This window comes from Micromys minutus (assembly GCF_963924665.1).
Source record: "Micromys minutus genome assembly, chromosome: 24".
Taxonomy (NCBI): domain Eukaryota; kingdom Metazoa; phylum Chordata; class Mammalia; order Rodentia; family Muridae; genus Micromys; species Micromys minutus.
This window is the reverse complement of record NC_137959.1, coordinates 2459016-2474141: the sequence shown is the minus strand read 5'-3', so window position 1 is coordinate 2474141 and position 15126 is coordinate 2459016. Positions and strand designations below refer to the sequence as shown.

Genomic DNA, 15126 nt, shown 5'->3' with positions numbered 1-15126 from the left:
CAAAGCCACGGTTTTCAGAGGGGGTTTGGGGTGGGTAAAAAGGGGGATATCAGAGTTAGGATCTTACGAAGCAAATCAACTTACCTTGACACGTTTTCTGGAATGTACTCTAGGACTGAATACCCATCACTTCTCCTCGATGACAGGTCACCATGTGGTTTCCATGACTCTACTAATGTATTGACGGGTGGAAAGGAACTCAAGTGTTGGAAAGATTGGTCTCTAGGTGACCGTGATAAAGATATTGTACCTTGAGCACCAATCCTGTAGTGAAAAGACTGTCCACCCGAATTCACACCAACGATGGCAGATGATGGGATGCTGGTTTCAGGGTAATAGCTCCCATCATCTGGTTCTTGTTTAATCCCCACTGGGAATGCACTGCCCTCACAGTTGCCATCAAAGCCCGGCACAGGAGGTCCTAAGATTCCTGATAGGGAATAATAGTCTTTATCATCCATAAAGGAAAAGTATGAGCCATCCATGAATGGAAATGGGTTGACCGTGGGGTTCCCTTTAAAAGAGGCGCCTGAACATGAGTGCTTGCTTGACTCTTGCTTTATTGGTACAGAGAACGGAGAACTGGGGTTGATCTTGCTGTTTCCTCCTAGGCAGGAACTGCTGAAAGCCCCGTCTGGTTCTGATTTTATGTACTGGACAATGTTGAGCTGACCAGTCACACCATTGGAAATGGCTTTCTCGACTTCCTCTGTCTTAGGGAAAGGAACGTCGTGAGCACCTTTCTCGTGGGTGTCTGGACTAGGAATTACATCCTGGATGGCACCTGCTCCAGCAGAAACGCCTGAAGTGCTATAGCTGAAGGCATTGCTGATGGGGCTGCCGATGGACCCCACTGTGCTGGCTGTCGGGCTGGAGAGTGTGGATCTGTTGTTGGTGTTGGAAGGGCTGGAAACAGAGCACCTTGAGTTATTGAGATTTGCCGGGCTGGACACAGAGGAGCGCAGAGGGACGTTGTTTGGACTGGAGACTGGAGATTTTACACTGCAGTGACTTGGTGAGCTGGAAATCGGGGATTTCATGCTGCTTAATGGACTTGAAAGAGGGGAGCCCACGTTGCTCGCATGTGCGGGGCTGTGTGACCTTGAACCTCTGTTTTCAGCACTCGGGGAGCATGTCAGTGAGGTTCCTTGAGTGACCGGACTTTGCACTGGGAAAGTGCCAAAGCTTGCTGTGGAGGACGACGTGGAGTTGAGGCCTGCGGGGCTGCATACCGAAGACATGTTCAGTGGGCTGCAAACAGAGGGACTCTTCTCATGACAGATGACTGGGCTCTTAACGATGGCACGCAAGGCCCCACCGTTCATGGCGGCCGCGGAATCAGGCAGGAATGACCTCAAAGGCCTGCTTATAGCATTCAGTGTGGAGGACCTATGGCCATTCTCTTTGTAAAACTTGACCAGCTGCTCCATGTTTTGATAAATCTTTGCCGGGCTCAGGCTTCCTTGTTGGTTCTGCTGATCGTAAGCGTACTCCGCATCTCTCACAGAATCCATGTATAAACCCATGGACTCAGCCACCGTGGCTGAAAGTTCCTTGGATTCCAGCTCAGTTTTGATATCTGATGGCAAAATCCCAGACCGACTATTGTCTTGTTGAAGGCAAGGGAGTAACTCGTGTTTTTCTTTGCTGCTTCCTTGAGTACTGTTGTTCGGAATAGCACCGGAAACGCAGCTGACGTTGACAATGTCCATGTAGCCATTCTCATTGGTCCTCTCTGCAGGTCCAAGTGACGAACGCTCCAAGGTCTGAGACACTTGACTCCAGCGCCTTTCCATATCTAGGCCTTCAGGGAGACTGTGGTAGCCTTTGGTTTCCATAGCTAACAAACAGATTTATATTCAAATGTTAGAGGCAGGAACAGCAGTATTATCTCAAGACAGTCTAAAATTGCATCTATTGAGCTACAATTTATCTTCGACTTAACATAAACAGTATTTCTAGTTGCATTAAAATATACCTTCTTGGGTGCTGACATACTATCCCACACAAACAGAAGATCAAATCTAATTTCTTCAGAAGCCAGAAGAAGAACTAAATGCAATTCTGTGTCTCAATATATTTCACTATAATAGAGCCTTGATAATTTGTAAAGAAAATTTACAAATGGTAACATACTTGAATATTAAGTAATATTCAATACCATCCGAAAGGAATATGGGCGATTAGATAAAACCAAAAGCATGGAGACAACAACAACAACAATTAAAACTAACTCGGGCAGCGTTTCCTTGGGACCCGCCTCTACCCCTCTTCACTCTAGCTTTCGCCAGTAAAAACTAACCCTTCATACACCAAAACAAAGCAATCACACAACTGACTTTAGGACTCCAAAGTCTTGGGAAATTTTGGATTATCTGAAAGCTGCCTTCCACATGACCAAATACATATTATTATATAAATAATGCTATAAATGATATGAAAATGCAATTAAAGTTGTTTCCAAATATATGCTTCCCAAACAAATAGTCATAGAAAATGTCATTGGTGAACTGTTTCTAAAACAGTAGGACTTTCTTGATCTTATATATTTAGTATATATAATTTCTTCTATTAATGATGTCAATTCAATTAGTATAGAGCCACTTCTGAAAGGTGTGGGTTCACATGAACTGACTTGGAAGGTGGATCAGAGCTGCTGCCACACAGGTCAGCAGCATCTGGCTCGCTCTTGTCAGGAAACAATTTTAACAAGCTTCCTGGCCCAGCAACACCTCTATCTGAGTCGTCCATGTTTCTCTCAACCGTGAATGGAGGAAGATTATGAAGGGCACCTGGTCATTTAAGCATTTACTCAGAAATATGTCTTCAGCACTTACCACATCCTGGGCTTAAGAACAGTCATTAATCTGTAGTAAAACAAACCCCCCCCCCTAAAACCAAGAAAATAAAACAACAATAACAACAACAAGAAGCAACGAGGCCTAATTTCTATTTTAAAGGAGCCTGGCGATGCTGTCAATATACATCCATTTCCCTCTGCTGTAATCGATAAATTCAGTTCATGAACAGATTACAATAGACTGTGTATGCAGAATTATTATATGCTATGTAATTCATCACACTATTACGAGTCTTTCTGATATATTATTTAAACTTACAAACTAACCTATACACAAAAGCAGAAATCTGTGAAGAAACACTGTGGTGCTGGCCACACAGCAGTGTGAAGAGCTGAAATCTGACCTCTGTTCTCTCTATTTACCAGAGTTTCTCAACTTGGGTCTTAAGGAACTTACAGGCAGATAATTTTGTTTATTGTGGAGGCTGCCCTATGCACTGGCGTATGTTAAACAGGATCTCTGTCTCGTACCCACTAAATGCTGAGATGCTAAGAGAACCACCCTAAAAAAAAAAAGTCTGCATATGAGCAAATGTCCCTAAAGAGCAAAACTCATCCCTGGGCAACTGCTGTAAAGAAACAGATCACTTTAAAGAAATATTTGACAAGAATGTATTCAGTGCAGAAAATCTTATCCGTACATCTTAGTATTAAAAATCACACCTGCATATATATTCAGATCTATATGTCCTGCCAAGTGTGCGTTTCTTCAGATAGAAAACCTCCAGACCTTCCGCCTCTCTGTTTTACCTCCAGCTGTTCTCCCCAACTCTCTGCTTATTAAAAAAAAAAAAAAAAAAAAAAAAAAAAACCCGACTAGGAAGTCCTTTACTACAGAAGTTAAATTAGCAATACAAACCGTATAATGACTTCACTAAATTATTGCTATCGCATATCACAAGGCTCCATAATGAAACGTAATGTACAAGTCACCTGCGTATTACAGCTGCCCCTGACTTCTCTGTAGTCTACAGTAGATTTTAAATTATGAGTAGTTAGAAAATATCGGCTATACCATGGTGTCCCAGATGGATAGTAAAGTGCAAATAAAAATGTTTAACTATTATACTATAATCAATACCCAATTTATGACCTTTAAAACCTACCAATTATGTAGCATGCTTTCACTTAAAGAACATTATTCTATTAATTCTTAATCAAAAATCAATTTCTAAAAAGTAGAAAATAAATCAAATCACAAAGATTGACATAGTTATCGGGTAATTTCAGCCAAAAAGAAAAGAAAATATGGACAAAACCAGTAAAAGTTGAAATACACACACACACACACACACACACACACACACCTGAAACCAAAATCTTTGCTACTAATGGAGATTTTTTACTCTTCTGAAGACTCGTCAGGTAGAAAAACACACTGCAAACCATTGCATGCTGCTCCTGTTTGTACAGAGGCCATTCTGCTCTCCCCATACCAAAGACAGACGGACACAGCTAGATACATGGATTTCTAGTTCAGATCAATTCACCGTCAGAAGAACTCTATGCGTGTTCAGAGAGAACCCTTTGTGCATTCCCATCTCACTCTCCATCACCAAACTCACATTCCTTTCCTGCTCTCTGCACCTTGAGCTCCGGAAAGGCCTTCAGGGGACGGTCCCTTTGCTTCCTCATTACAAGGCTTCCACAGCACTCCTATAGCTGTAGAGAGCTGTAGCCTTCAACCTCCCCTCTGTTCTAAGCAACAGGACTGTTTGCCCTGAGTCTGAAGGGGATCCTTATCCAGACCCTTCTTCAGAACTTCACCAGCCCAAGTGTCTTCTGAGATAGGTGGATACCTATGGGGTCTCACGGTGAAAATCTGGATTCCAAATTCCCTGGGATATTTAAAAATGCATAAAGTACTGTGTTTTTAATCCAGCACCGCCTGAAATAATTGTTGTTCAGAGGACGTACTAATATTCCACAGGGATCTTGTCACTCTTGCCTAAATGAGCCATATGCCAGGTCTACAAACCTGTCAAAAGCTCATAGTAGAACCCGTCAGAAAGGCAGTGGGCACCAGCCAGTTTCTCTCTACAGGGAAGCACCTTGTTGGCTAACATCAGATAGCTGATCTCAACTCCCCAAGACCTGGTTCTCCAAACCCTGAACTCTCACATTCTCCTACGGCCAGCTGGATTTCACTGAGCTATTGAAAGGAAGAATTTGCCAGAGGCTTTGCTGAACTCTAAATTGGCTTTGTTCAAGGTGTTCATCTGTCAACCTCACCCACCTCTCAAAGGAAACAGTAAAGGTTGGCAACCAACACAGAAGGGTGGGCAGCAGTTGGCACATGACTGCTTTCCCTATAAACACTGTTTCTAAGATCAGATGTTTTTAAAATAGGATTACTGAAATATTTTATGGTGAGTTCTTCTTGGTTATTATTTTAGTTAGATTTTTTATAAACAAATGAGTTAGGTTAGAAATTTATTTCCTGTGTTGTCCAGGAAACTGGGGTTGGCTTCTTAGAATTGATATAATGACCAAGGCTTTGAAGAGTAGTCAGTCAACCCGAACTTTCCAGTGAGAACTAAGGAAACATGTGATGAGTATGATCCTCATAAAACCTTATCTTGAGGTTAAAGGGAACGGTTTTGTGCCCTAAGAATAAAAATAAAGCAGGAGTCCCACGACTACTTAGCTTCGGGAAAACCAAACCTCGAAGCTTCCCACTAAGCACCATTCTAAAGACTCTTGGGCCATTTAAACCTTTGTTTTCATGGAAAAGAAACAAAAGTATCCACATAAATAAGGGAGAGCACTAATAGGCTTTGTGTGTGTGTGTGTGTGTGTGTGTGTGTGTGTGCGCGCGCGCACGCACACATGCACGTGCTCATGTTTACATATATGTATGCAAAGGACCCACTAATATCCTGAGGTGCACTTGTTACTACTGTCCTAAGTGAGCCATATGCCAGGTCTATAAATCTCTCTAAAGTGCAGGAGAAAAAAAAAATCCTTAAATACTATTGGCACAAAGGAAACAGACTTTAAAACTTTGTTTCACAAATTGCCCTATTCCATAAGACAGTAGCTTCTCCCCACCCCCAGGAATTACTAAAAATTCTTGGGAATTTGTATCTTTTCTAAAAACTTTCACTTTTAATGCTCCCCTTCTTAATGGCATCTCCCCCCCCCCCGCAACTCCCCCCCCCAGTTATCTTACTGTCATCAAGTGGCAAACTAGAAACCCAGTCTTGGGGGCTGCTTTAGGATGCAGAGAACTTCAGGAAACAACTAGTTTTAGTTCCTGTGCTCTTCGGGACTGTTACCTTCCCCTCTTAGAGATGAGGGATAAACCTGCCAAGGTCACCTAAGAGAGCGGGAGAACCAGTTAGAGCTAAGCACACATGAGTTCTGTTCACTGGCCTGGCCCAATGAACCACATCAGCTCTTATTCTCTTTTCCTTTAGCAAAACTACCTCTTCCATAAAGGAAGAAGCTTTGCTTTAGCTTTAGTCACTCCCCGCCTAAAGTTCTGAAAGTATTTCATGACACACATAGTAGGTAGCATGCTATGATGTCAAACGTGGAAATGAAAGCTCCAAGGGAGGACGACGCAGATAGAGAACGTTGTTATCATTACTACAAGATCCGCAATGTTAAGATGCAGCTTGGTGCCTTTAAAACTCAGCGGCTTTAATAACTCTTCTGCTAGTAAAAGTTTTCCGAACTATGGTATAATAAATAAATAAAGCAGATGGTATGATGAAGCATTATAATATAAACCTCGTCTTTTAAAAATTCAGCAGGAAAAGCAATGTATGTAAAGCCCATCAGGACAAGGATGCCACCAATAGCAGCTTCATCCCCTGTCCGTTCCTGTCCTAAGAATCCCCCAGAGTTTCCCTAAATATAAAGGAACGGGATCACAAGATTTTCCAGACCCCGTTCATACAAGATCTACGTTGATCTAGCTCCTTCAGCTGTCCTTATCGGCTACACCTCCCACTCAGACTAAGAAGCTTCCGCAGCTGATAGATGAAAGAAACATTATTCAAACGTCCTTTAAAATTTGCAAGAGCAAAACGATCTAAAATTCATTTTGGGGGGAAAGGGGAGGGTGGTAGACCGCCCACTGCCAAAGGCGATTAAAAGCCGCTCTTTAGAGGGCATTTATCCAAAGTGGCCAAACTTTCCCAAAATAGTCCTCAGCCGGCCGGGGGGGGGGGGGGGGGGCTGGGGGGTGAAAAACCAAAACAAAACAACAAGCACACAGAACCATACTGACTGTGCCTCCCGATTACGCAGCGGCTTCTCCCTGCAAAGTGCAAGCCACCCTTGCCACGGCTGCATACCAGGCTGGACCGGAGGCGCCCCACTGCGCACCCCTACACACCTGCCGCGGCCAGGGTCGTCCTCTCGCGGTCTACCTGTTGCAGCGCTTGTCACCACCACGACACCCCTGCTGCGGAGCCCCCCTACATCCAACCACATCCAGGCCAGCAAGTGCCGCTCTCCCTGCAGCAGGAGAGCCGGATAGAAGCGCTGGCGCCCAGGTGACTTGCACCGGCTTCCTCTTAGCAGCCTGAAGTTGGCTCCCTTCTCCCGGGCCCAATGACACCCTGGGTGCGCAGGAGCTGAGGGGAGGGGTCAGGGGCAGGGCCAGGGCGGGCCAAGAGGAGGGGGCGGGCGAAAGCCCCGTGGGGGGAGTGGAAAGCCGGCCCTTTTAAACCGGGTCACATGTCCAGAAAGTTCAGGTCGCTGTCCCGCCCGCCGGAGCCATTTCCATTGGCCAAGGGGGAAACAAGGCTCCACGCTGTGCGGGCCAAGCGCGTTTCTCATTGGGCAATCGGGGCTGTCAGTCACCAGGCGGGCGACATGACTGATACAAAGTTGCTGCGACACAGCCCGGACTCCGCAGCTTCCTTAAAGCCGCAGAGGCGGCGAGTTCTCCCGGCTCCTGGAAGTGGCCGGCTCGGACCCCGGACACCCCTGCACACGCTACCCTTTAGCACACTCCGCTTCTTCGCCCCAAACTTGCTCTCACCTACCAAACTATCCCCTCGGTGGACCACAGGCAGTCTGGAGAGAAGGGGAAAGCGTGATGACGCGAGAGCAGCCTAGATGCTGTGCCCTCGCTTTCTCCACCTGCAGCGCCAGGTGAGCCGCAGCGGCGCACACCCCGGCGCCTCCCACAGCGTCCTCGGCCCTGGACTGATCGGGTGGGCGTCCCCGGGACCTCTAAAGCTCTGCTCCCCGCCCCCTCCAGGTCTCAGAGTTACCTCCCCGACGAGCAGCTGTAATCTCCGCGGTTGGAGAGCCAGAGGATCTCGTTCCCTCTCGATTTCAGTTTCCTTGTTTTTACCACGCAGGAAAAGCGGGTGCTTTTAGTGCAGCCAAGCCCCTTTAAACACAGCCTTCCTCCCACCCCACCCCCTGCCAAAAAAAAAAAAAAAAAAAAAAAAAAAAAAAGGTGCCAGGGTCAAGAGCTGAGACGCCCGATAATTTTGTTACTGTACTTACTACTTTAGTACTGGATTTTTCCACTAGTTCAATATGCAAGAAAGCTTACTATCGAGGATATTCACTTTATAATGTGTGGAAGGGGTGCGCATATTTGTGGCAGGCATACTGAAGGAGGGGAGTGCACTAAAACTATTTTCTAAGGATCGTACGTCTGCGCGAAGAAATTCTGACCCCCTTCCTTCACCCCCACCCCGATTTCCTTCCCGCCCACCTAAGCACTGCCCTTGCTAAGCCGAAAGATGGACTCCTTAACTTTAATTTCTAAGGACTTTTAAACTGGTTTGAGGTTCGGCTTTGGACTCCCCTGCTGGCTGGGAGTCAGCGCCAGTGACGTACACACCTAAATCTGGTCCCCTGGCCCTTGGCGACCCGCAGGCCGCCAGCGGCAGCTGTGCAGCTTCAGGCTCACCCTCGTTTTCCAGGAGCTGAAGCCCCAGGAGGAGGAGGGCACCTTGTGCCCAAAGGCCCCTCCTTTCCTTACAGTTTGTTAAGCCTCAGGATCCCGGATCCCAAGCCCAAGGAAACTGGAACTCTCAGGACACTCCCCAGAGGCAAAGGGGACTGCAGCGGAGCCTGCAAGCTGGTTGGGACTCCGGACTCCAGTGCCCAACAGTCCCGGCGTGGAGCGGGTCCTGGAACCCCTACAAGCACGAATCCCCAGCCGAGTGTCCCAACTTTCCCGGGAGGGTAGCTGTCACGCGCGCCAGGCGAGCACTCTCAGCATCGATCACGCCCGGGGCCGCGCACGGGTGGCGAGCTGGAGCTAGGGGAGTCCCGGACCCGGCGGCCCGGGCTCGCCAAGCAGCAGCGGCTGCAGCTCAGCCAGTGTGGCAGAACTATTCGTTATTAAAGAAATGGACCCGGCTCTTTTTACTAAGTTTTTACCCCCTTTAAGGAGGACTGGTCTTGCCTTGGATCGAAGCTCTTTGCAAAATCTAGGTTAGAACGGCGCGGAGCAGCCGCTGCGCGCTCGCCGGCCTCCGGGCACCCTTGTCCCGCGCCGGCCTAGCGGGTACCTGGCCTACTGCCCGCAGCCCACCTCCTCGAGCCAGCCAGCTTCCTTTGCCCTCTGCGCTGGCCCCGCCACCCCGGGGCCTCCCTTGAGCTTCCCGGCCCCCTTCTGCTACTGTCAGTGCAAAGTGACAGTCGCTGCACTCACCTTTTCTAGGACATGGTAGGGAGGCTGGGGCGGGGGAGGGGGGCAGCGAGACTCCCGCCGCCTCCGCCGCTGCCGCCACCGCCGGCAAGTCCAAAACCGGCTGATCGGCAATGAGGATGGAGAGGATAGCAATCCTGGCAGCTGCCCTACTGACGGTGGGCAGAGTATCAGAGCCACAGTGTAGATACCCTGTTGGCGGCGGCGAGCCGGCGAGCCGGAGGCACTAAATCGCGCCGAGGGGGCTGCGGGCACCCGCCGGTCCCCAGCAGTGGCAGCCCGGCCTGGGGCCGGCGGGTCTCCAGGGCTGCTGGTTCGCCCTGCGGTGACTGTGGAGGTCCCGGGAGCCCGTCAGTCCAGCGGTAAGAACCCGCGCCCGCAGCAGGGAAGCGCGGCTCTCCGCGCCCCCTGCCAGGGCTGGGGTGGCTGGTGACAGCTCAGGCGACAGAGCGGTGTGTGTGTGTGTGTGTGTGTGTGTGTGTGTGTGTGTGTGTGCGTTTGTGGGGGGCAGCCGCAGGGGGAGCCCGCGGCGCCGTGGCCCCCTCCCCGGGTCACACCCTCACTAGCAGTATGAGGCAGTCCAGCGGTCCTGCCACCCGCTGGTTGGAGAAAGGGGTGCTGGTGGCGGTCGTCGGAACCCCAGCCACTGACAGCAAGAAGGCCAAGGGAAAACGGAACCCCAGTGCACGCACCCTGTATGCTTCTCTTCGCGGGTCCCCACACTCGGCCCTGACCTGGCGCCTGGCCTCAGGTGCAGGTGCCACAGGATAGGGACCGGAGGGCTGGAAGACCAAGAGCGGGCCAGGAGGGAAAAGTTTCTTTGCTGCGCCTCCGCTGCCCACCCAGTGAGACAGCTCTTGGGTCCGCTGCCCTACCCCCACCGTGGGGGGGGGGGGGACCAGGCGGGCTGGGGTGTCTGCGCACCAGGGCGCGTGGGAAGCGACCGCCCCCCCCTCCGATAGCGGCCGCCGGGAGCGCAGCGGGCCCAGGAAGGGGAGAGCGGCTGCAATCCTCCCCCGTCGCGCGCCCCCGCGCCGCCCCGCGCGCCCCCGCGCCCTCGCGCCCGCCCGGGCAGACACCTACGCAGATGCGAAAGTGAAAGGCGGGCTCCCTGGCCGGGCGGCGCGGCGCGGGCACGTGGCGGTGGGAGAAGGACAGAGCCCGAGCTGCTATCCTGGGGTTCTCTTGGCACAGGCGCCTTCTCACTCGCCAGCTTTTGACGAGTCCTAGCCTCTCACCCCAAGACACTCTGGTCACCCCAGCCCGGTGTATGTAAGTGCGCGCTCCCGTTTTCACGCGCACTCGCGGGTGTGCGTGATACCCTCTGCTCAAGACTCTTCCAGTGCACCGTTTCACACGCCTGGTTGGAAGTCTGAGGGGCGGGAGAGACTAGTGTCACTAGTAGTTCAAGCTCACCTGCTTGCTTGCTTTTTTAGGAAGGAGTTAAATAAATTCGGGAATTGACCTCACAATCCTCTTTTCTGGTTTGGCACTCCTTCCAAGGTTTCCTAAGCCTCTCCCCAATTTCTTCCCATCTAGCTGTGAAAGTCGCGGGTCGCCATTCAAAATGTAACCGGCCTGTTCAAATAACCTCTGCCTTTCTCCAACCCCATTTCCACAGTCCCATGGCAAACTTGGCTGCTCCACCACCCACAGCGTTGACACACCTCAGTTCTTTGGTGGCTCTTCCAGGCTTCTTGACACGAGGCAGAACACTTCTTTTTCTGCTTTTTATTTGTAAAACTGTCTTCTAGGTTAACTTTTGTGAAGGTATGTCTTAGGTGAGATCAAGAAAATGTTTTATATAATTGATAATAAAATTTAAACTTATATTTAGCTAACTTTAAAAAGGACAATTTAGAAGTATACCGCTGTTGGCAGACTGGAAATGTCTCAAAAATAAGATGGATTGATAGTGATGAATTGGTTAAGTGAACAGTATTGGGGATATGTGTGTGCATGTACACATACATGCACATATACATATATGTGATATGTATGACATGTGTACATAGTATATAATAATGGAAGAATCAAGTCGCCACTACGAAAGAGTTTTCTCCAACTTTCTTATATGTTTGAATTTTGTTCATAGTAAAACATTAGATGAACAAGAGCCAGCATTTATTATAACTGAGACAATGAAGATTGCTTTGACGAGATTAACATGTTAGGCTTGGATGTTCCCTTCCCATTTAGAGTAAATGTAACAGAAGAAGTCCTTCCCCATGTGCTCCCATCACGACGCTAATCAATTCTTTTAAATCCGGATGATGTGATAAAAGTACACCATAAAACGAAGTTATAATAACTGCAACATTTTAGAAATTTAGGAGAATTTTCTTAAGTTGTTAATTTGGCCACTTTGCAAATTTGCAAATTTTTATCTGCTCTGCCTTTAGTGTTGTTTGATATTAAGATCTAAGATTTTATGCATGCATACATACATACTCCTTTGAAACCCTTATGGGCCAAAATAGAGGGGTCATATATGTCAGTTTCTCTTATTTCTGGGGAGAAATTTAGAGGATCTTGCAATTGTCCATAGGCAAAGTTTTAGGTTGTTCTATTTTTCTCTGAATATTACGTTTTCCTTGCATAATCTTGCTTTGGGGACAGTCTGAGAAGACAACAGATCTGGAGTTCAGTGCCACACCTCCTTGTGCAGGATGGTGGAAAGGTGGCATTGCTTTTGATGGGACTAGCCCACCAGTGCCCATCTGTTGGAACCCCAGGAGAAGGAGAAAACACAGGGCTTAGGGTGTGAGGGGTAGAGTCATTTGCAAGTTCACCAGTAATGAGTCCTGTCAGCTGCAGTGTGTGTCTAGCTTTGGAAAAGGACGCCATTGAAAAAGGCATCTTCTAACCAAGTTTGTTCTTCCCAACCCCTTAGACAAGCTTAGTTGTTCTTTGCAAAAAGATGGAAATTTCAATATCTTTTGAAAAAGAGATAAAAAATTAAGACATGGACAATCACAGAGAACTATCACTCTGTCTCCTACTTAGCTGCCAAACTTCTTCAAGCCTCAGGCAGCCCCAGACATCTCTCTCTCCCTTTTGACAAGGAGAGTACATTCACAGGCTGAACCTGAGGACACCTCCCTCCCCCATCCCATTAGTGTCAAACTCCCTGAGGTTTGCCACAGTAAAGTGCACGACTCAGCTTTTGCAATTTACATGTGTGACATCACATCCTCTATTATGTAACTTCAGAAACAAAGCCTAATATCTAAGTTTGTGTTGGAAAAAATCCTGCCTAGCTTTGCTTTAACTTGAACAGAGCCACCCTTAGTTCCCTGCTTCCAATCCATTTCCTCAACAGCTGAAAATGGGGAGGAATTATAAATTGGAAAATTCCTCTCACCCCAAATTGAACATATCTTTCTTCTTATGTCTTTATTGGCTGACAAGAAAGTTAAGTGTGTATTTGTTTATTTGTCTTAAATAGTTTCTTTTTAAAGATAAAGGCAAAAGCATTTAGTTATAATTAACTTCATTAACGAGCCTAGCCATGTTGCTGTTATTTATGTGTTCTTTGTTAGTTTGTTTAAGCTTTCCCCTCCCCCCCTGTCTCTTACCAGCTGTTGGAAAGAGTTGAGAAAGATAGGGAAACTAGAGGAGTGTGGAGTCAGAGAGAGATGGAGAAGACAATGACATCACATCCAGCTTCACTGTTTATTGCAAAACACACTTTACAGTTTATAAACACTGTGAGCAAGGAAGACATTGCAAACTGGAAGATAAATACAGAACATATTAGAGATTTTGCTGATATCCAAAGTTGCCCAAACTCAATTTTCTATGCTATTTAGAACATTTGTTTTAGCTTTCATTATGCACTAATTTGAATAATTAATGTGGAATTCATTTACAGATTGATTTATCTGTCTACCTTTATTCCATTTTCAGGCAGTTTAAATGGAAAATTCACAAACTTCCTTCATTTCTATGGCCAGCTTTCAAGATAGGAGAGCACCAAACAGCACACACATCACGGTGAATGTGCCATATTATTAGAAGCAAATCAGATTTCATTGGGCCCACACCGAAGGCCTAAATTTAGAATTAATGTACAGTAGCTGAAAGGGGGAAGGAACTTAGAACAGTGTAGTTTAATAAAAATAAGGATATTTTCACTTTCTCCTCTTTTCTCATATATTCTCGGTGCAGTAGAGGAAATTCGTCACCTTTAAATAACTGTGCTAATCTTACATAAATAACTGCATGGTTGTGTGCTCATTAGAAAACCAGGCTGTTTTGTGGTATAATGCTCAGCATCTGTGCACGAGCACACAAGAGCACACACACACACACACACACACACACACAACACAGGCATGTACACATTCATACACAAATATACCTCACACCCCACACACAGTGAACACACATACCACATACACTATATACACGTATACATTCATAAACCACACAAACTATACACTTTCACACCACACATACACACATGCACATATATATACACACTACAGACACATGCACACACACATACACATCACATACCATGCACACACACACCACCCTACAGACATTCATCTCCCCACTCCCCCACACATACACACACTGAAGCACATTGGGGAAGCAAGCTTCTGTCTCTGAGGAACTAGATGAAACCCCATTTAGATTTCTCACCAGGCCATCCCGGGCACAGCTCCCGTTCAGTAGCCAGGGCTATATTTTTAGCAGCATTTTAACAGCTGTCAGTAACAACTAAGACAACATTTTGATCAACAATCTTTTTTATTCTATCAAAGATGATTGCAAAAAGAGTGCCTCAATATTTAAATGTTTAGCCATTAACAAGAAATAATAGGAAATGCTATAAACACAGAGACAGGCGTAAGGCAACCACACAAAATGAGGCCTAATAATTATTTTTTACTTTAAATCTTCTGAAACCTGTGTGCACATAATAAAGGTAACCATTCCTAAAGGTGTGGTCCATGTCAGAACGAGAAACATCAGAATAGGAGAGTGCTAGACTCCTGTTGCGCATTTTCGAAGAGGCGGAGCCTAGTTATGTGGGAGGAGAACGGGAACAGAATTGTTCCCAGAGAGCTTAGAAAGGGAGGTTTTCATATGTCAGCTATATGACCCTGCAAACAGCAGACAGCAAGTGTGATTATCTGTGTGTCCATGTAACTGTGTATATGCGCTAACTGATAAGGGGCAACAGGGAAGGCACCGCAGAGCAACTGAACCAAATCTCCCCAGTGCCTTGTGCAGGCCTCCCAAACTGAATGACTTGCTACAAGAGAAATAGAGGTAATTGTGTGTGTGTGTGTGTGTGTGTGTGTTTGTTTTTGTAAGCCTTTGGAGTCATCTTACTTAGAGGTCATCTACTCAAGTCAAGTGCTTAATCACAGGTGTGAGTTTGTCCCAAGGAAGGCAGCTAAGTGTTTCCTACTGTGAGCTGTGTGCCTCCCAGTAAGTCTGCAGTAAGCAAAGACACAGGTGAGAATCCCCATTAAACACTTTCTCCAGCTGGGACAACCACAGGGCCCAACTGAAGTGGGACACACCTCCCCCACCTGTATCATTCTTCTGGCCTGCTTCCTACCCAGGCCACATCAGGGGTTAGATACCCACACACACTCCATAGCTTGCTCCCCTCCTA

The 15126-nt window shown here is 47.2% G+C and overlaps 1 protein-coding gene across 2 annotated transcripts in view; it reads right to left on the bottom strand.

Moving 5' to 3' along the window:
• NR3C2 (nuclear receptor subfamily 3 group C member 2) overlaps positions 1-9897 on the bottom strand; it is a 317849-nt gene extending 307952 nt beyond the window's left edge. The window contains exons 1-2 of one of the 2 annotated variants that reach the window (XM_080937373.1): positions 9495-9897; positions 85-1840 (exon numbers count right to left, since the gene is read on the bottom strand). In XM_080937373.1, the coding sequence (XP_080793499.1) occupies positions 85-1838 (1754 nt within the window). In that variant the 5' untranslated portion in view covers positions 1839-1840; positions 9495-9897. Of the gene's footprint in view, positions 1-84; positions 1841-7205; positions 7359-9494 lie in introns of those variants that run through there. The other variant, XM_080937372.1, reaches the window with a different exon arrangement.
• Between the last annotated feature and the right edge of the window lie 5229 nt (positions 9898-15126).